At 39.9% G+C, this 23,340-nt stretch overlaps 1 protein-coding gene across 6 annotated transcripts in view; it reads left to right on the top strand.

Moving 5' to 3' along the window:
* The first annotated feature begins 13,175 nt into the window (after positions 1-13,175).
* The window catches only part of LOC134528537 (ubiquitin carboxyl-terminal hydrolase 20), an 80,904-nt gene continuing 70,739 nt past the window's right edge, over positions 13,176-23,340 (top strand). For 4 of the 6 annotated variants that reach the window (XR_010074406.1, XM_063362250.1, XM_063362253.1 and 1 more), the window contains exons 1-5: positions 13,196-13,327; positions 15,227-15,310; positions 16,677-16,796; positions 17,424-17,634; positions 20,937-21,175. Coding sequence is in view for 5 of the 6 variants with exons in the window: in XM_063362250.1 (XP_063218320.1) it covers positions 15,230-15,310; positions 16,677-16,796; positions 17,424-17,634; positions 20,937-21,175 (651 nt within the window). In the remaining variant the exon portion in view is untranslated. The other 2 variants (XM_063362249.1, XM_063362254.1) reach the window with 2 other exon arrangements.

Raw genomic sequence — 23,340 nt, 5'->3', positions numbered from 1 at the left:
AGCCACAAAGTGTGGGCCTCTCAGGTAGTTTAAACTCGCCACGGGGTTCTTTTAGCTTCACCCGCACGGGGCTGCATACGGGCTAAAAGTGTTAAACAGTTTTATAACACACTATTTAACCTGAGATGTTGCAGTGGGCCGTGTATTAGCCAAGCGAGATGCATGCCTAAAAGGGCTCTTTGCCCAGGCTTCAGGTCACTTAACCCTCAGACTCACTTCCGCGCCAAACATTCAGTGCCGTTTGTGTCTGTGGTTTTGTTACGCCGTTGGTCGTCGAGCAGTGGTAGGTACGAGCAGCCACTAACAGGAAAGAATTCGGTGCACAGGAATGAGGCCTCGCCTACTGTACGACACGAGCTACGCCGCAGTGCAGCACCTTGTAAAGTGTGTGCGCCGTACAATAAAACCAATGTCACATCTAACAATTTTGTACTCATTTCGAAAGGCGTTCTAAGAGGCCGGCAACTTAGGAAGTACTTGCTGCCAGATATTCGTTGCCTCCAGGAATATGGCACAAACCCAACCTGCGAATTCTCATGCAGTACCGTAGCGCATGTATTTCACTAGTTAGTGCTCAAACTACCCATGGAATGCATTAGGGAGGCAATTGGACCCGTGTCAACATCACGAACACAGCTGCGGTATGCTGCGGACAGGGCTGGGACTCGTACAAAGAGGTAAACATAAAGTGTTTGAAACCTTCCACAGAAATTAGAAAACAGTGGTTTCCACGAAAACTGCCAACACTTTACTCATTCTTCCACAGAACCATTCATACCAGCTGCCATGTAAGACCTTCCAAAGAAAATTTAATCGTGCTTTAGTTTTCAATCGTAAAACCACCTTTTATTTTTTTTACGATGTCACTGTAAGCGACAAAGTCGCTTCGACTTAGCCCCACGATTTAAATGTCAGTGGTTGCGACTTGTCACAGTGTCAAAATTTGTCGCATGTTTTATTATTAATGGTGTACTGCAACATGTTTGTTTTGACAGTTTAATTATTTATTATTATTTACGATTTATTTTATTTTTGTTTGCTCTATGTATAATATCATTTATTTTCAGAAACGGCAATATTTGGTTATGTATGTCTATGGAAAAGTGATTCTTTGGATTTTTACCGGACTATTTGAACGAGGTATTGTTGATACCCCTCTAAGGACTAATGGACTTGAAAACTGTAAACGGTAAAATTAACGCCGTAATTTTATTATGTAAATTATTAATTTTAATATTTATGTATTTGAATTTTAAGTGAAATTTTGTTATCCGCGCAATTGTTGCGTTCGGAGTTTACGTTTTCGGTAAGAAATTAGGTAACTGAAACGGTCCTTTTGGCCAATCACGGGCCACCATTTAAAAGTGAGTCTTACTGGTTATTTTGAGGAAACTAGTAAGAAAGAGAGTTCTACAATGGCCAGCTGAATGAGCGGCAACTTCGTGACGTCGGCGAATTTAAATCCTGAAAATTAGCTATCTAGCATCAGGCATCCCGGATAGTGGATGATAATTATGAACCATTAGGGAGTTCAGAACATTTAAATAGGATTTATCTAAAAAGATAAATATCATAGGAGTGATTAACGTGAGTAATAAAAGTGCCCAGATTTTTTGTGCCCTAATCTTATGCACGAATCACGAAACTCCCGTTTTTACGTCACATCGTCGCCGAAACTTATTATAAACATTGATTTCATGAATTAAATTGACTTTATAGAGGATTTAAATAATACTTGGACATAAATTTTACGAATTTACACATTAATTAACAGACTCAGTGGTCCTATAGATGAGAGGCTCTGAGCTCTGCCGATGATTTTGAACCTATCTAGCCGAGGTAAATTGATTTAAGTTCCCTAAAAAAAAAAACATTAATTAAAAACTGTGTAGTGTCAACGAACCCGAATTAAGACTTTTGAAAATATTTAAATGTGCGCAACATAACTCCTGGTAATTGAACTTTTATTGAATTACTATGATGTCACCGTTAAGTTAGGTTGTTGTTTTGGATATGAATAATAATTAAATATATTAATAAGATTGAAATCTTTTAAATCGTTTTTTTACATTGGAAATAAAATAATTCTATATTTAATATTCACAGTGTTGTGTTGTGTTATTTGTAATTCCACCTACTCCAGTGTGTATTTATGTATGTTCCATATCAATCAAATAACACCTAACTGTGACTTACCTTATGTCAACATTACCAGTGAAGAGTCACACAATTTAAGAAATCTAATTTATTACACAGTTTTATTCAGCCCAACGTTTAAGTGTGTGTGTGGAGCCTACTAAGCAGCACGAAAGTAGCTCTACATATTTAATTGGCTACCCTAGCGGGGCCTAAACAACTAAGAAGGTTCCCGCACATATTTATTTGGAGCCCATACGGTGGGGCCGATTTTGAGGTTAAGGGACACCTCAACAATTTTTTTGTGTAAATTCTGTACCATCCGAGTACTGTGTGCAAGTGCACTATTTGTGTAACGCATTATTTTTTTCAATTACTTCCTTGCACACCACTATGGCCGACGAACAAAACAAATACTTTCTTAGAGAAAGATCACGAAGTGTAGGGGAGGAGTTTGCTACTGCACAAACCTCAAGCAGTGAGTCGAATCCTTCATCATCTGCAGGGAATTCGCCTGTAGTCACCTGTGAGGAAAGGTTAGGGCGGCTCACATCTCCCCTAATCATGGAGCAGGAAAACATAAATGACACTGTCCTACACACAATTGCACCCCAGGATAGCACTCCTACTCCACCACCAGTGACACTAGAGTCACTGATGCAGATCTTGCTGCAGACAAATGCTCAGATGAAGCAGAACGACTCTAAATTGGAAAAAAACAACACCGTTCTCACTGAAAAACTAGAGCAAAATAACATCAATCTCACGGCTGAGTTGAGGGCTGGATTGGAACAGACCAATGCTGCCATGGAACAGAACAATGCCAGCCTAAGGAATCTCGAGCACAGCATCGAGGTTAGACTCTTGCAACAACATGAGGAGATTCAGCAGATAGCCGAACAGGTCTCCCAATACAACAGCAGGGTAGATGGGTTGGAATCCCACGTCACGTCCCTGAGGAACATGATGGCCAACGAGCATCGAGGACAGGCCAACGCCAGGGAAGAGGTGCGTGAGCACATCCAGCACCTGGAGAGTAGGCTTGGTGACTTCGAGGTGGCCACAGCTACGCTGAGGGACAGGTTTGAAAATCTATCTGTCCAACCGAGCCCTACAGCTGCATCAGCTGGTAGTATAGGCCAGGCCCAGGCAAGCGAGTGCCATGGACCTACTGTTCCAACACTGCCCACCACAAGCAAGCAACAGGGCGGCACCGAGTGCTACACTGAGCACCTGCCCCAGGAACCGTCACGTGTCACCCCCATCACTCATCGGCCAAGTAGCAGGACGTTTGTAAACACGTCGAGTATGGACCCTGCTACTCTGATCCACCACCCGGCCAAGCATTGGGCAGAGGCCATGCCCACGTTTTCAGGAAGGGTTACCGAGAACCCTATACGGTTCTTGAAGCGCTTTGAGGAATATGCGGCCACGTTCAATCTCAGCGAGGCTGAGGTACTAAAATGCCTCAACAGTGCGTTGAAAGGGCAGGCTTTCTACTGGTGGGAAATGCTGAGTGCAACCACCAGTAGCTACAATCACTTCCAGGCCATGTTCCGCCAGCAGTATTGGAGTCTGCGCATTCAGAGCAATCTGCGTGCCCAGCTCCATACTGAGAGGTATGACCCCAGGAAGGGCACAACGCTGGAAGCCCACCTCTCAACAATGTTTGAGAAAACTAGATACCTCGACTTGCCCATGACGGACGAGGAGTTCGTAGCGGCAATACTCACTCAGTTGCCGCTGCGCTACCAAAAGCAGTTGTCCGGCCTGACGTACCGAGACGTCACAGAGTTCAGAGAGAGGCTCCTGAACTACGACAAGCTGGAGAAAATGGACAGGACGCCAGCACCCAAGGAGGACCACGAGAGGGTACCCCAGCAGAACCGCCAGCCACCCCTGAATAACTATTGGCAAAACAGGGACAACAAGCCAAGGGACAACCGTCAGGCAGCTGTCCACACTATGACGTGGCAACCCAAGGGCAGAGAGCAAAGCTCATATGGCCGGTACGCTATGAGCCAACGCAAAGGCCCCTACAACAAGAGGAAGACCTGGTGGTCAAATACGAGGAACTATCATAGCGACGAAGAGATGTACCAGCGCAAGAGGAAGGACGACCGCAACGACAACCGCCGCCGCTCCTACTCGCCTGAAGTACGGCTTCCCAGGGAGTCCCGTGACCGACGCCCAAGATCCTCGTCTGAAGACGAGAGAGAGTACGCGAGGAAGTACCGCAAGACGGAAGAACCTCGATACCAGGGCCGGCACGAAGAAACCCGAATGCCACCCCACCATTATTCCCCCCAGACGACAGAGAATCATGGCGGCCAAGCCCATAATAGCCAGTTCTCTGGAAACAAACGCTACCAGAACGCAACGTTTCCGCCACCATTCCAGGCGCAGCATCCAGGACATCAAGCTGCATACTACCAGAGAGGGGAAGTGAACCCGGTAGCAGCCGAGTTCAAGGCTGCAGTGTCCAGCGTCGCAGGACCAAGTAATTGGAACCACAACGAACAACAACAACGTGTTCCAGGTGGACGTGCCAACCAGGGCACGTTAAACTAGAACGGGTTTCAGTTGGATCGCCCCGAACAGAAACCCACTATTCAGGCTCAGGGGTACAAAACGACAAAACTCCAATTTACGGCTGCATCAGCTACGATAAATTTATATGCACTGTTATGCTAAGAGAAAGTGAAAGGGACTTTCTATATAATGAAAATGATGAAAATAGGGTTCATCAAGTTTGTACAGTTTGTCCACATGTGACATTAAAAATTGAAGAATGCAATGTGGATGCATTAATTGACAGTGGCGCTGAAGTCACGTGTATCAGTGAGGAGTTGGTGAACTACCTCGAGCACCAAGGTATAATACTACCCAAGATACCAGTACCAGCACTCAAAATAATTGGAGTGACATCAAGGGCAAGCCCTATTGTAAACAGACAGGTACTGATAACAGTACACGGCCTAGGCAGACCAAAAGACATGACTGCACTAGTTGTGAAAGGCCTAGCAAAACCGCTAATAATAGGCACCGACTTTCTATCACAATTTGGTGTAGTGATAGATTTTAAACTATGTGAAATTCATTCAAATGACTGTGAAACCCCAGTCACACTCACAGGCAAGTGGCATGTGAGAGAAAATTTTGTAGGAATATTGTACAGTGAACCTATGCACAGGCACATATACAATGCACAAGCAAGTGAGCAACTTCAGGCATCACTTGAAGACATAAGACAGTCACTACAGGAGGTGAAGAGTGTATCACCCAGTCAGCTGCAACAACTGTTTGGTGTACTGGCCAATTTTCAGTCAGTATTCTCTGACAAGCCAGGCAGAAACAGATTCTACCAAGCTAAAATTAAGATAAATGAGGAGGCACCGTACCACCGCAAATGCTATCCCATTCCGGTGAAGTACGTTCAGGAAGCCACAGCCTACCTACAACTTATGATTGATTGGAATGTAATCAGGAGAGAAGCAAGCCCCTATGCTAACCCCATTGTTTGTGTGAGTAAACGAGACGGGACAGTAAGACTGTGTCTCGATGCTAGGGAGCTCAACAAAATTACAGTCAAGGACAGGGAAAGTCCTATACAAACGGCAGAAATTTTAAGATTGTATCAAGGTGTGAAGTATCTCACAACCATGGATCTGTCGTCAGGCTATTGGCAGATACCATTAGAGCCTAATTCCTGCCAATATACATCATTTCTGTTCAGGAATCAGCAGTATGTATTTACAGTTATGCCGTTTGGACTGTGTAACGCAGTGGCTGACTTTACGAGATGTCTAGACGCAACCTTAGGACCCGAGTGTCAGGGATTTGCAAGGGCGTATGTCGATGACATATTAATAACATCATCAAATTTTGAAGAGCACATGCAGCATGTTGCCACTGTACTGCACAAATTGCAAGAGGCAGGCATGACTGTGAAAATTAGAAAATCTGTTTTCTGCAGAGAGGAATTACCCTTTTTAGGACACATCCTCACACCTGAAGGCATTAAGACAGCCCCAGACAAGCTGCAGAACATCCAAGAGTTTCCTACACCGAGGAACGTGAAACAGCTAAGAGCGTTTCTTGGAATAATTGGGTTTTACAGGATATACTCCAACCAAGTTGCACAGTGTGCAGTTCCGCTGTTCAGCCTATTGAAGAAAGGGCAGGCATGGATGTGGAGTGAAGAGCACGAGCAAGCCTTCCTCAGCCTGAAAAACTTGTTCCTGACTGAACACGTCATCTACCATCCAACCCAAGGGAAGGAATTTCTGTTATACACAGATGCCTCTGACACAGCCCTAGGATGTAAGCTTGCACAGGAGGAAAATGGAGTTGAAAAGACTGTAGCAATGGCTAGTCGTACTCTCAACAAAGCAGAGAGAAATTACACTGTTACAGAGCGAGAGGCTCTGGCCATTATATGGGCACTCCAGAAGTACAGGGATCTGCTACTTGGAGAAACAGTGAAATTGTTAACAGATCACCAGGCGTTAACATGCCTTAAGGCAGGCAAGTTATTTGGTAGCCGCCTTACGAGATGGTTTTTGCTACTGCAGGAATATGATATTCATATACATCATATCAAGGGATCTGCCAACACCACTGCAGATTACCTAAGTCGCCTGCATGAACTACAAGAAAGTTCACCATCTACATCAAAACGACAGAAGGAATTTTTAGTGGCACCAGTATCCACAGAGATATTCAAAACCAACCCTAAACTCCGAGATATCCTGAAGGATATAAAATGTAAACAACAGGCAGATGAGTACTGCAAAAACACTATCAACCAGCTGCAGAAGCAGTCAGCTGACAATAAAATTCACCAACATTTCTGCTTGTCAGCAGAAAATGTTTTGTTTGCCCAGTCAAGGAAGAGAGGCATTTTCGAAGATCACTGGAAACCAGTGATACCAGCTGATTTGATGCAACCAATCACCTGGGAACTACATGTAGCCTTGGGACATGTAGGGAGCAAGAAGCTCATTGAAGCATTAAAGAGGCAAGTGTATTGGCCTAACATGTCACGCTATGTAAGTAAGGTCACAAGTGCCTGTGACCTATGTCAGAAGGTGAAACCACCTGGACAACACCTGCATGGAGAATTGCAGCCAATCATTCCAACAGCACCATTGGAATTATTATCAGTTGATTTATTTGGCCCCCTACCCCAGTCAAAGGGAGGTGTTAAGTATGTTTTTGTGATGCAAGATGTTTTCACAAAATTCACAAAATTATATGCAATTGTGAACCAAACTGCAAAAGCAGTTATGCAAAAATTAAAAACTTTCGTTGAAGAAATTGGTTTACCTAAAGTGGTATTGTCAGACAGAGGTACCCAGTTTACCAGTGATTTGTGGCAAACAGGAGTCAGGAAATTAGGTGCAATACCTACAACTATCAGTGTACGACATCCACAAAGTAACCCTGTGGAGAGACTCATGAAGTCAATAGGGAGTCTGTTACGTACGCTATGCCATAACTCGCAGCAATCATGGCGAGATAAGTTGCCATATGTAGAGTGCATTATTAACCATACTGTACATGGGTCTATTGGAGTTACCCCTGGAGAAGCCATGAGCCTGAATAGATCGGCGGCGATCAACCCGAAGTATTTACCCCGATGTGAACAAACCCCTAATGAAGAAAAACTACCTACAGGAGAAGAGGTAGAAGCTCTAGTGAAGAGGAAGTTGACAGCAGAAGCTGACATCAGACGCAGGAGGAAACCAGCATCAAAATTGGCAAAATTTAAAATTGGAGACCAGGTACTGAAGAAAACAACTCCAGTAAGCAAGGCCTGGGAACATGTAACCAAGAAATTGTTTTTGTTATTTGAAGGTCCTTATGTCATCACAGACATAGTACAAGAGAATTGCTATGCACTAGCAGAGCCAGCAACAGGCCGACCAGTAGGCCGTTATAATATAACGCAGCTAAGGGAATACAAGAGCCCTACTACTATGTAAGCAGTACCGACCTAAGCTGTGAATGCCTCGTGATGGTACAAGGTATAGTACCATAAACAGCTGAGAGCAGTCTATGTGTAAGTTTCAGACCAAGGATCTGAACTGTACAGAGGAGTAAGTGTATGTCACTGTGATTATGTGATCTAGTACGCCATGTGAGGCGTAATGCAGCCACTGTAAATTGTAATGTTAAGCGGAGGTGTAATTCCCGCTTGTTTCTGCGTAAAGGTGAAGTGAAATGCCACCTATGCAGATATTTACCCTGTGGTTATGCGGAAGTGTAATTCCCGCTATATTGCTGTATTTGAGGTGAAGTGAAATGCCACCCATACAGATGTTATTGTAGCCTGTGAAGCTACCAGTGAACAATGTGTATTGTATTTATGTATCAGTTGGCTTGCACAATCCCTCGTATGAGTATGAACTCAAATGTCACTAAGACATATATTTTAACATTAGACTAGCCTATACCTATGTGAAGCTGTATGTACTGTGTACTAACAAACGAGAAGAAATTAAGCTTATTTAGTGTCGATGTAACTATGTGGTATGATACCCCATCCTGCTGTGTAAACATATGTAAACACTGGCATGCAAAGCATCTCTAAAAGCACATAACACTTCGCAACTACAAGCAGAATAATATAATGCAGGTTACCTTGATTTATTGATGATGCTGAGTTATCCAATAGGCGTAGTTATGTTGATGATGAAAATAGAAAATCACTAAATTTTCTAATATTTATAGAAGAACTCACTAAAATTTTAAAACTTCACTATTTTTTTTACCATTTCTGGGATGAATTTAGGGAAAAGAATGATCTTTAGGATTGCATTCTACCCAGAATGCAGATTAGAAAAGTATGCACTCATTTCGCATACAAATCCAATCAGATTTAGCTGAAACATTTAGTTTATTAAACTTTGGATGTCAAGGTACTGATGTTCTATGAAATGAAAACACTGAAATTTGAAATCGATGATTTTTAAGGATTTATTGGGAGGAGCCCCTATACAAGAAAATTACGTCATCTCAACACTATTCACTCGCAGCACTGTCATAGTTGCTTGAGTAGTATTCTTCGAATGATGTGAAGAATAGCGAAGCATGTGGATCTGAAAAACTCAGGATCTAAGCCCTTGTTCGCGAGAAGTGAAGGTGCTCCGGCAAACAAGTGTCCACAAGCAACTTCGCCTAACAGAAGTTTTAAAATTGAAAAAGCAAGAAAATTTTCTTAAAAAGAAATGAAAAAAATATTGAACATGTGATACCATGTGTTGAAAGCTATCCTGATACAGCATGTTTGTGAAACAGCTGATTGGTAAAGGAACCTTAGCTACACTGAAGTCAGGAACCTCAGTAGATTACAAGACTCATGTTACTGATAGTAACCAAGATGAGATGAAATGTGAACACTTATTCAACCCAGCGAGACCGCTACGGGATGAAAACAACATTAATGAAAGATGAGAAGAGGAAGATAAAGCCTCTACAGCTGTTGAGTTGAGCACAGCAGACTGAAATTGAAAAAATCACTAAGTTGGTAATTGTGTAAACCAACGACTTCTCTGTATAGTGAGATGATAATGTAAACAATGTGTAAAAAAACACTATGAAATTTTGATTGTACAATCTGTAAACATAATGAAATGTAAATGTTATGATGTGTAAATGTTATTATATATATAGTTATATGTAAATGATATGTTTTATGATCAATTGCTAGTATGTACTATGTAAACATAACAATGAACTATTAATTGTTAATCGGTACATGATATGATATATATTCTTTGATGAAAATGTTAACAAGTGTTTTAAAATGCAAATGTAAATTGCAAGCCAAATATGCTATAGTTAAATGCAAATATTTTTAATAATGAAATGTAAACATGTGAGTTACAAACATTGAGTAATGAATATAAATTATGTTAGCTATCAATATGTTATAATGAAAAGCAAAACATGTGATGTTTGATATTCAATAATGATATGCTATAATGATATGTTTGGTGAAATGTATGAAATCTCATGAAATGAGAACACAAACAAGCAAATGCACTGTGATGCATATTAATCAAGTACGAACTAACAATGTGATATGTTAGTAGCAAGCAAAATCCTAATATTGAATTTATTGTTTATTGATAACCATGCATTGTTATGCAAGAATTGAGATTTAATAATTAATTGTATTTTTTTTTTTTTTTCTAACAATGATGTTAATAATGTGAATGTTATATGTTAAGCTAGGAATTTTAAGGTTAATTTAAGATATTTTTGTTTTAACGGTGACGTCATAGTGTTCCGCGACAAGTACACAAGTTGTATTGCCTGCAGACACTTGTATTTGCAAGAGTACAAGTACGCACATAGTGATTAAGTTATTCGGTTAAGACCCGGACACCTATACTTAAGTCAGGTGCGAAGGTTACACCAGAGTGAGCTAGACATAGTGCGGTTCGCAACGATTGTGTACCTAACAGTGATGGGAATAGACGAGTGCTTCCTTGTGGGAAGTGGTGACCTCGCCCCACGCAATCAGCACCGCAAACGCCACGACGCCGTCTCGCGCGTAGTCGTGAGGCAGGGCGGCTGGATGCTGCCACATCAGCAGTTGATGACGTCAGCTGCAGTGCCAGATGCCGTGCTGACTGGTACAGCATCATCGCCCCACGCCAGACCCCGTCGACGCGTGGTGAACCAGGCCAGATTTGTTGGTCGTTTTGAGGACAGGCGCCGTCTCGACGCCGCTGTCCGCTGCAGGAAGGAGGAGTCGCAGCAAGGATGCAGTCATCACCGCAGGTGGACGTTGACCCACTGCCGTGACGTGACCTGGAGAACGTCCTATTGTTGACTCACGTGTACATTGCACCCCTTCGAATCCCTTTAGTGAATCATACTCACAGTAAGTAAGTCCTCCCGAGTCCTTCTCAACAGGAGCGGCTCAAGGCAGAAGCTGTCGGAGAGCAGCAGCAGTTCCAGCCTTCGAAGATTTTGCACTGCAAAATCCGTGAACTTCTTCGCGCAGGTCTGTTAGCAGCGACGACCCGATAAAAAGTGTTTAAAAAGGCGCGATTTTCAGGCGCGCAACGGTAAAAAACGAATCGAGGAGGAGAGGTAGTCTCTCTCAAGTTGTTTTTTTTGTTTGTCGTTTGGTGCGCGCGTTGCTAGGCAACGAAGAGTGTTGTGTATTGTGCGACGGAGAAAGAGAAGTGCCAATCACATTGCACCGTTTTGAACAGGTCAAAGAGCACTGTTCAATGTAATTGACAAGGGCGGCAAAATCTGTACTGCAACATGTTTGTTTTGACAGTTTAATTATTTATTATTATTTACGATTTATTTTATTTTTGTTTGCTCTATGTATAATATCATTTATTTTCAGAAACGGCAATATTTGGTTATGTATGTCTATGGAAAAGTGATTCTTTGGATTTTTACCGGACTATTTGAACGAGGTATTGTTGATACCCCTCTAAGGACTAATGGACTTGAAAACTGTAAACGGTAAAATTAACGCCGTAATTTTATTATGTAAATTATTAATTTTAATATTTATGTATTTGAATTTTAAGTGAAATTTTGTTATCCGCGCAATTGTTGCGTTCGGAGTTTACGTTTTCGGTAAGAAATTAGGTAACTGAAACGGTCCTTTTGGCCAATCACGGGCCACCATTTAAAAGTGAGTCTTACTGGTTATTTTGAGGAAACTAGTAAGAAAGAGAGTTCTACAATGGCCAGCTGAATGAGCGGCAACTTCGTGACGTCGGCGAATTTAAATCCTGAAAATTAGCTATCTAGCATCAGGCATCCCGGATAGTGGATGATAATTATGAACCATTAGGGAGTTCAGAACATTTAAATAGGATTTATCTAAAAAGATAAATATCATAGGAGTGATTAACGTGAGTAATAAAAGTGCCCAGATTTTTTGTGCCCTAATCTTATGCACGAATCACGAAACTCCCGTTTTTACGTCACATCGTCGCCGAAACTTATTATAAACATTGATTTCATGAATTAAATTGACTTTATAGAGGATTTAAATAATACTTGGACATAAATTTTACGAATTTACACATTAATTAACAGACTCAGTGGTCCTATAGATGAGAGGCTCTGAGCTCTGCCGATGATTTTGAACCTATCTAGCCGAGGTAAATTGATTTAAGTTCCCTAAAAAAAAAAACATTAATTAAAAACTGTGTAGTGTCAACGAACCCGAATTAAGACTTTTGAAAATATTTAAATGTGCGCAACATAACTCCTGGTAATTGAACTTTTATTGAATTACTATGATGTCACCGTTAAGTTAGGTTGTTGTTTTGGATATGAATAATAATTAAATATATTAATAAGATTGAAATCTTTTAAATCGTTTTTTTACATTGGAAATAAAATAATTCTATATTTAATATTCACAGTGTTGTGTTGTGTTATTTGTAATTCCACCTACTCCAGTGTGTATTTATGTATGTTCCATATCAATCAAATAACACCTAACTGTGACTTACCTTATGTCAACATTACCAGTGAAGAGTCACACAATTTAAGAAATCTAATTTATTACACAGTTTTATTCAGCCCAACGTTTAAGTGTGTGTGTGGAGCCTACTAAGCAGCACGAAAGTAGCTCTACATATTTAATTGGCTACCCTAGCGGGGCCTAAACAACTAAGAAGGTTCCCGCACAATGGTAACAAACTGGGGCTTGGTTCACATGATAAAATTAGATTAGATATCACGCACAGTATTCTGTTATGCGAAAGGACTAAAATTTTAGTATAAATAGTCTAATTTTTTAAATTGAGTATGTTTAACATAAAGTGACCTAAATAAAGGTTTCTAATCAGAAATTATTTAACTGTAAAGTATTTAATGGCGTGTTATTTTTTTACATTTATATTTCAGTTCTAATTAGTTTTCAAAGAAATCGTTCAAAAGTGTGTTCGACTCATCATGAGTACTATTCTTTCTCTTAATTGGTTAGTAGTGCACTCTTGTGGTAGAATATAGGATGAAGTAAAGGTAGTTATCAAAATTCATTTATCTTTGGGTTAGTGACTCGCAACATGTCGTTGAAATTTTTGTGTGTATTTATTGTGTGGCTTGTGTTTAATTCATTTATATTTTGCCGAGGGAACCCACATTCCAAACGTTTGACCGTTTAGTTTTCGTTTTGAATTCTAGCATTTTGGAAGTAAGTTTTTATTAGTTACAATGACGTTTTAATAGTTATATATAATTCTAATTGTTAGCTCTAACTTAAGGACTATTCCATGTATGTGCATCCTTATATTATTTTATGTGAAGGAATCCTGTTTCATACAACTGACAAGCAGTTAATATGGCAATAAAAGCGATAAGAAATACTTCGGTATTTTGTTTACAGTATAGTGTGATTTGCTTAATTTTGATTTGCATTGCCCCGCTTGTCAAACATTGGTAAATATTGAAAAATGGGGCTTTTTAATAAAAATTGATACACAAGACAGTTGTGAAGAGGGTATTTTTTGTATATTGTTTATAACTATGCTAATGCTTCTGAAAAAATTGTATAAAGAATTTTGAGTATTGGTAGTACCACAATTTTATGTTAAATATTTTACAAAAGCATTTTATTTTTAAATTCCGTCTTGATTGTAAAAAAAAACTATAGTAGCAAGGGTTGTTAAGATTGGGGAAAATTAACAGTATAAAGTATGTTAAAAATAATGTAAAATTATACTTAAAATTGCGAAGTATGATACAAATCACCAAAGAGTGAAATTGGAGAAGGGATTAAAATGAGATCTGAAGTAAAGTAGGCCTAACGGTGTTATCACAAATCTGCAAAACATTACTTTCCAGTGTGCAAATGTAGCAAGCATGGTCTCACCTGTCTATGTCCAGCCTTTCATGCCTTTTCTTAAATGAACTTTTCAAGCTAAAGGGTTATTTACAAAAGATTAAGTGCTGCAGAAAGGTGGATGTACAATTTGTTCTTGTTCCACTTGCATTTGCATTTCAGTAAACACTTGTGCATATTTAAGTAATAATATATATGTTTATTTTCTGCCTTTTAAAATTATAATTTTAAATTGCTTTTCCTTATTAAGTAATACTTATAATTTCTAGAGTGTAGAGGTCAGATTTTTTGCCTTCCACCAAAGGTATCCAAGTGAAAGATCCCTGATTGGTGTCAAACTCTTGATATTTCTCAAGAGAGAATCGTTATGGACCATTGCAGTGAGACAGTGTGTTTTCCTTTGGTACTCTCTCTTCAGGGCTGTCGTGAATGGGGCTGGGGGGGGGGGGGGGAAGGTTATCCCTGGGCACCAGGTAGGGGTCTGGTTAAGCTTCGAAATATTTTTTTAATGCATTTGTTACTGTGATAGTAGAACAAAAATTACAAGTAATTGCTAATAAAATCCTTTGGAAACCTTATAAGTTATGCAATAGGTGCATATCACCTTTACAGTTATGGCCATGATAACTTTTAGTTTTTAGATATTTTTTTTTTAATATTTGATTTTTGAAAAATTTAAGTACTTAATAGGGCCTAGTTATCCACCTCTGGGCCGTTAGTTTGTCTCGACAGCCCTGCTCCCATTTCTTCCATTGATTAATTTCGTCAATCTCAATCCCCAATTCTCATCTCACCACTGCTCATTATGTCTCATAACCCTGATGTTGATTATGTGTTAGACCTAGTTTGTTCAGTCATTTATTCATTCATTTGTTCATTTTTTATTAGAATGGGTTAGGTTAGCGGTAGTTTATTGCACAAATCAGGAAGCCTGGATTGGAATCTAACTTGAGTCCTCTGGCATGAGAAAACATTATTTAAAAAAAATTGGTTTCATGTGGAATAGTTAGAGTTTTTTTTAGGAAAGTTCCGATTTTAAAATCCATGTAGCTAGGTAGTTCCTTTAATATTCACTTGAAGAAAACAAATTTTGAACCTTGTTGCAGTTTTTCAATATATAATGTTTCTTATCTTATAATTTGATCAATTTTTTAAAAATATTTAGATTTAAAATTTTTTTTTTTTGCTATATTTAAGGCACTTTGTGTACATACTACTGCAGTTGAAGCAAATACTGATCTTCATTTCCAGAAGATGACGTCGAGGGCCACGAAGTGTCCACACATAGCCTCGTTCGTGGAGTTCCAGCCGGGAGATTTGGATCGTGTGCGTGAGGTTTGTGTCTGCATCACTGTGGTATCTCGTGGGGCATGCTCCCTTTCAGCGTCAGTAGCACCAGTCAACGTGGAGGAATAATAGGACCAGTAGGTGTTTGTCCAAGCTTGAGCGACGTGAAATGAGATTCAAGATGAAGCTGAGTTGGAATGAGTTCAGTTTTGAGAAGCGGGTGGTACCTGTAGAACCAACGGGCTCGTCGCACATTCACCCAAGTTATCTACTTACTTGTGTAAAACTAAATATGTCCCAGTCTCTGTGTGGGTTTTAACCCAGATTATCTTAACTAGAGATGAGGGTCTGATCACTTCGCTAAAGTTGCCAGTATTTGTGCGTTCGCAATAACAGCAAAAAAAAAAAAGTGCTTTAAAAATGCATCTTTACAGCTTCCTATTTAGAATTTTCATGTGATGCATGAGGAAACTTTTTTTTTTAAACTATCTATTAAAGGTTTTTTGTGCTGTGATGGAATAAAATAGAGTAATTACATTTAATATAATTGTTATTGGGAATTAAAACTTTATTTTTTGTAAATTAATAAAGAGTTAATTTAATAGCCTAGGGTCACAACACATCGACAAAATTAACACGACAAACTCTAATATGGCTGCCGGCAAATCATTCCAAACCAAATGCATACCATAAAATGCATTATACAAATATGAAAGTGTGCCCAAATGTGAAACCTAATTTTGTTTTTCAGCATAAAGATTTACAGAATAGGTAAATATTTTTAAAGTTTAGTTCTGTAAGGTTTCCGTTTTGCTTTCCATCGTGCGGCAAGACGTGCCGAAATTAGAGATAGAATACTTCTTGTGGGCTGTCGGGGGGCGTATTTTGTCATGATGACGTCATGGCGACCTTGTATTTCATTGGCTACTGTGCGTGTTGGGCCTGTCATGTTGTGTTCATGGCATTGTGACTTCAGCTTGAATGTTAATATGTTTTGGAACTTGTTTCGGTCCTTGTTCAATGATGAGCTTGTCTGCTTCCCACGGAGTATGAATGCCACTGCGCTGGGATCGCACGTCCCCTCGGCCAGGGAAGTCCCTTGAAGCCAGCTACTGTTCCTGCATGTAACCTTGCAGGGTTACGTTTCCGGACGTGTGTTGTGGTGTATCCTTCACCCGTGAAACTCATGTGAGCATTCTGTATTTACCAAACATGATCTAATAGGCAAAAATCACAGTTCGAAAATTATGTTCTGTAAATATCTGGAGAAAAAAAAACATTTGAGACCGTACAACAAATGCAAGAGAGGTATCGGAATAAATGAACAAGAAAACCCCCTTAATTGAAAGTAAAGACAAGAAGAGTGCTTAGTTGCGACAAGACTGGTTTAGACTGGATGAGTCATGGTTCGCAGAATGGCAAGTGCGCGGACTGCGACTCGCGCGGGCCCAACCTCTGGCTGTGCCTGCACCGCGGCTGCTACAGGATTGGCTGCGGCGAGGCGCAGAACGACCACAGCACCATCCACAACAAGGTGAGGGGAAACTTAACAGTACCTATAAGCTGGCATTTTGGGTACTCTTGCAGCCTGATGTGCCAACTAGTGATTCCAGAATCATTATATTATACTGGCCCTTTTTTTTTAAAATACTTTTTGGCCATGTAAACCTTTACTAAATAATTGAAAACCTGACTGTTAACTATGTTAAAGGGGGTGAGTGATTACTGCAGTTAGTATGACAGCGTAGCATAATTTCACCACGAGACTACATCCTTGGAATATTTACTGTGAGCGTGAAAAGTTACGTGAAGTGAAGGCATGTCTACTACGGCCAGGCCTCTACAAAATCTCTGGAAATTTGGGAGCCACTCACGAAATCTAGGAGTCTATGATAACAAAAAATAATAATTTTGTGAGCAGTTCTTCCAGATTTTATTTTAACATTTGAGTAATAAATGGTATTCACATAGCAACTTGATGCAATATCAGTCTTTAGAGTTGACTTATAGCAATTTAAGTAATGCCCCAGTTTCTTGGACCTGTACGAGGTTTTGTAAGAACGCGTGATGTTTTGACAAGCACTGCACGGCAGCAGGTTGGAGCCCCTGTGCACAGCGGCGGAGGGTGTCGTCACGAGGGGCGGGTGTGGCGTGCCCACAGGCCATGCGCAGCCACTGCATCCACCTGAACATGTCGACGCACCGGGCCTGGTGCTACCTGTGCGAGATGGAGGTGTTCCTGGACCAAGGGGAGAGCGCCCCCTGCGTGCGGCCGGCCGCCTCGCGCTACAGCCCCCTGCCGCCCGCCATGGGCGACTCTGCCGAGAGCTCCGGCAGCGAGGACAGTCGCGACGACAGCGGCAAGCCGCGCGGTGGGTCGCCCGTCGACGCTCCACCTCGTTCCTTTCATGTCCTGCAGTCCTACTGCAATAACACATGCCAGGGACATCACAAAATATTTTATGAATTTTATTGCTTTGGCAAAAATAAAAAAAAGTGAAATAATATTTTTTGCACGCCTTTGCCTGGTGCGAGCTGTGCAGCCGTGCCTGTGTGCCCTCGTGACCCACGAGTTAGTGACTTCACTGCTCCCCTGCCATCGTCCTTTCACAAACACTTTGGAATTTTTTATATCCTAACATGGTCTGTATAAATTTGTGAAAAATTGCACTTGCATAAAAGATCTAATAGTTTCAAAAAACTAATGTTTTTAAAAAACCTAAAATAGGTTTTGCCTCTGTAAGAAAAGAAAATGTTCACTAATGAACAGATAATTGTAAAGACCTAAAAATTGTTCAATCAAAGTTGGAGTCTTTCAGTGGCTACAGAGTATCTTCACAAATCCAGCAGATCAGTAGACTTACACACAAAGATAGTTTTACTAGTAAGTTCATTTTTTGTTATATGGTGGAATATTTCATTTGGTCAGAATACCGATTCACCAGTTCCGAGTAACATAAATTTACACAAACCCTCACAAATGCAAAAATTAGCATGTTTTGTAAAACATAAATGGCTGCCATCAGAATTCAGAATAAGATAAAAATTTTAAATTAGTTTTTTTTGACCCTATAATTATGTAGGAATCAACAAACAAGAAATCATTATTTTAAAATGATCAAGCAACCACCTTTGGATCACTTGACATGAATGACCCTCAATGGTTTCATTTTCAGGCCAATTTAATTTAATTTGCTGTTTTTATTTTTTTAAGAAATATGTTTATTAAGAGAGAGCATATTACTAAAAAAAATAGGACACTTCAATGTTCCATGATACTAATTTCTCCAAAAAAGTGTCATTTTGACTGATACATGTTTCACTTTACATTATAATGATTTGAAATAAGAATGTCTACTAACTACAGTGAAATTCCGTTACAACGTATTTCAGAATAACGTATCTTTCAGTTCAACGTATGATTTTAAATTCCCGCCCAAAACACCAATGTAAACAATGTAAAAATATTTCACTTTAACATTAAAAACGTATCCTACCTTTCAATACAACGACCATTCTTTTCCAGTTATCAGGAAAATTTTACATAATTTACACATCACACCATCTCAAGGCTCGCTCTGATTGGCTGGTGAGGCAGCGTCCAGAGAAAGTTCCAGTCTATTGCTGCGCAGTCATGCGCCGACATGCTTTTTCCAACAACGCACTAACTTAAGGCGTGAAAAACAACTTGCTGGCGACAGTGTATCGCGCCTGTCTTTCTTTATTTTGAAACCTTCTAGAATGTTCTAGATGTTATTGTCTGACTACCCAGGATATGCTTTAAAATTTGACAAATTGTAATTACCGTATTGGTCCGAATATAAGGCGACCATTTTTAGATAAACGAGAGATGCAAAAATTGGAAGTCGCCTTATTTTCGCACCCAAGACGTCAGAACCGCAAACATTAGTTCCAAGCTGAAAGCTACAGTAGAAACATTGTTTAACAAAACGTTCACGATTTTTTATATTAACTAAAACTTTGTTACCTCACACGGGGAAAAACGATAAATCCACCTAATATTGCAGTAATTCACAATTGTTTGAAGTTGAAAATTAAAATATTTGTTCTTGAGTAAAAACGTGAATGTTGAAGCATCTCAAAATGGCAACCTTTTATTTCACAATTCATATTTGTACTTTGTGTACAATCGCGTGATAACATTTACGGTAATTTATCTTCAGATTTTAACGGAAATATTTGTACTAAAATATCACAGTTATTTTCAGAACGATTGTTTACGTTTACAAACATTTCGGATGTAATGTTTGGAAATTCACGGCTGCCAACTGTCTTTCCACAATATTTCTTTGTTGTAAAACGAACATTGCCGAACACGCACGAAGACGCCATATTAACATGAATTTGGTACGTTGCTTCAAAAGCTATTTTAATAATCCACTCTTTATTTATGTAAAAACCTTTCATAATTATAATAGATTATTCTTTCAAATTCATAGAACAGACTCTCTCTGTCAGAGAGTAATATGGACAAATATACGCGGTCACGTAACCGAAGTTATTCATGGCCGTATGCTTCATCATGTCAGCTAGCCACTTAATTTGTTCCGGCAAGATGCATTCTTTGTTTGCTTTTTTTTACGTTAAACACACTACTAAATAGTAATACACCTTGTTCTGTGGTAATACGTAGCTTAAGTCAAACGGAAAGTTAAATGCTGTATTTTAAGAGTGATTAATAGCCATTGTAAAAATTTTAAATTCGTAGATACAGTAAACTGTGAAAAATGAACAATCACACATCGGTGGAATGGCGGGGAACGAGCTCTAGACAAATAAACAGCTCTGAAGATGACAATTATGCAGCTTCATTAGAGTAAACATACGAAAAAATTTCTAGTGTAATATTTAAAAATGTAAATATTTTCTAATTGGTTTCTTTTGACTTTTAGGGTAGGCCATTCAAACTTATTTTAAATAAGTAATGTGATAAATATAAATTAATTGTTATACATAAATGCAAAAACGATTTATCAACACAAAATGTCTAATGAATTTCCACATTAATTTCTACCAAAAATTATTTTTACATTTGTTTGGCCTCCTGAAACTGCAGGTCGCCTTATATTCGGGGTCGCCTTATATTCGGGCCAATACGGTAATACATTTCTTAATTTCAAGCGATTAAGTAAATCATAACGAAACAAATAATAATAATAATAATAAAACTCACTATATTCAGTTGTATATAAAACCTAACTCAAATTTTTAATAATCACTATTAAAGCACAAATAAAATGCTTGAAATGCCTATGAATAATAAAAAAAGATAAGTACAAAATAATTATGAAACATTGAAAAAAAAACATCAACATAAAACATTCTTAGTCAAAGTGGTATTATTGCTAGTAGGGGGCAGGAATCCTGCAATGTTACAATATTAATAATGTTCGCAGGCTCTCACGGCCATTGTCTGAAGTAGCTTGGCTTCTGGATTGTAGCCGTGTCCTTGGGCAAATAATTCACAGACGTTTCGATCGACATTGCAGTCACCATCATCAGAGAGCTGCTCCCTGATGATGGTGACTGCAATGTCGATTAAAATGTTGGTGAACATTTGCCAAGGACACGGCTACAACCTACTTCATGTTACAATATTGTTTTGTTCCCTACATGAGGTGAGTGATGGGGGTGCGCGGGGTGTGCGGTGCAGGTCTGACCGGGCTGCAGAACATCGGCAACACGTGCTACATGAACTCGGCCCTGCAGGCGCTGTCCAACACCACGCCCCTCACCCAGTTCTTCTTGGACTGCGGCTCGGCCGTGGTGTCGCGTCTCGGCGACCGCAAGCCGGGGCTGTCCCGCAGCTACCTGCGCCTGGTGCAGGACATGTGGCACCGCAAGAGGCCCGGCTACGTCGTCCCCTCGGGCATCCTCTACGGCATCAGGAACGTTAGTGCCGTATCACTGATGTCTGGTAGTTACTACTGTACTTTAGACTCTACGGCATCAGGAACGTGAGTGCCGTGTCACTGACGTCTGGTAGTTACTACTGTACTTTAGACTCTACGGCATCAGGAACGTGAGTGCCGTGTCACTGACGTCTGGTAGTTACTACTGTACTTTAGACTCTACGGCATCAGGAACGTGAGTGCCGTGTCACTGACGTCTGGTAGTTACTACTGTACTTTAGACTCTACGGCATCAGGAACGTGAGTGCCGTGTCACTGACGTCTGGTAGTTACTACTGTACTTTAGACTCTACGGCATCAGGAACGTGAGTGCCGTGTCGCTGACGCTTGGTAGTTACTACTGTACTTTAGACTCTACGGCATCAGGAACGTGAGTGCCGTGTCACTGACGTTTGGTAGTTACTACTGTACTTTAGACTCTACGGCATCAGGAACGTGAGTGCCGTGTCGCTGACGCTTGGTAGTTACTACTGTACTTTAGACTCTACGGCATCAGGAACGTGAGTGCCGTGTCACTGACGTCTGGTAGTTACTACTGTACTTTAGACTCTACGGCATCAGGAACGTTAGTGCCGTGTCACTGACGTCTGGTAGTTACTACTGTACTTTAGACTCTACGGCATCAGGAACGTGAGTGCCGTGTCGCTGACGCTTGGTAGTTACTACTGTACTTTAGACTCTACGGCATCAGGAACGTGAGTGCCGTGTCACTGACGTCTGGTAGTTACTACTGTACTTTAGACTCTACGGCATCAGGAACGTGAGTGCCGTGTCACTGACGTCTGGTAGTTACTACTGTACTTTAGACTCTACGGCATCAGGAACGTGAGTGCCGTGTCACTGACGTCTGGTAGTTACTACTGTACTTTAGACTCTACGGCATCAGGAACGTGAGTGCCGTGTCACTGACGTCTGGTAGTTACTACTGTACTTTAGACTCTACGGCATCAGGAACGTTAGTGCCGTGTCACTGACGTCTGGTAGTTACTACTGTACTTTAGACTCTACGGCATCAGGAACGTGAGTGCCGTGTCGCTGACGCTTGGTAGTTACTACTGTACTTTAGACTCTACGGCATCAGGAACGTGAGTGCCGTGTCGCTGACGCTTGGTAGTTACTACTGTACTTTAGACTCTACGGCATCAGGAACGTGAGTGCCGTGTCACTGACGTTTGGTAGTTATTACTAATGAGTAAAGATGGACGAGAATGATATTTTTACTTTGGAGCGAGATTTGGTTGGGAAAGATATTGGATTATCGGGATCGGGAGCAATAGCGTTGAAATTTTTTCACTTAACTTAGTATACAGGAAAAAAATATTTACTATTAAAATGTGCATTTTTATAAGTCTTACATAAACCATCCACATTAATAGTCCAATTGATTTTTAGTTCATAAAATTTTTTTGACACATAACGAAATATAATTAGTAACACATAATGGAAATAAAAAAAAATATCTCATGCCCTATTCTACTTCAAATTTTTGTGAAGAAATACTAATTCTTCAAATTGTTCACTTGCTATTTTCGTATTTTGTTATTGACACTTTGGCCAGTACTAGAGAAAACATGTTCACTGCCAACCTTATTTGCTGAATTTTTTTGAAGAATGACTAATTCATATTTTGCTTTAGGATGTTTTATAACATGTATTCTGTTGTTTAACCATATTGTTTTCGGGAGAGAATCGTAAAAGTGTAATGCATCCTGTTATTAGGTATTTACAAGAATAATTTCCAAGTAAGTGCTGAAGTAACACCTGCATCATTTTTGCCGCTAATGCCTTAAATGTCAAATTTAGAACCCATACGTTTTTAGTTTATAAAATTTACCATAAACAATTATCATGTCTCACTTTTGAAACACATTCTCATTTCATTTTCTGTAATTTACTTTTGATTATACTTGAAGCCAAATGAAAAAAAAATTTTAATCCGTTCCGAGGTTTTTGAAAATCAAACAGAAATTACGTCTTAATATTTGAAACCAACGAGCGCAACTTTTGGTTTCTCTGTTGAAAGTGGAGTTGTTATCGTTTTGAATGTCATTTTTGGCAACATTGTTAATAGTTCCTCTCGTGAAATTCATTTTCAAACATAATCGAGTGATATGGTAAAGATATTTACATTTTTTAAACGTAAAA

This window comes from Bacillus rossius, chromosome 1, assembly GCF_032445375.1.
Source record: "Bacillus rossius redtenbacheri isolate Brsri chromosome 1, Brsri_v3, whole genome shotgun sequence".
Taxonomy (NCBI): Eukaryota; Metazoa; Arthropoda; class Insecta; order Phasmatodea; family Bacillidae; genus Bacillus; species Bacillus rossius.
Note: the sequence above shows the minus strand (reverse complement) of the source record. Positions and strands in the feature narration are given on the sequence as shown.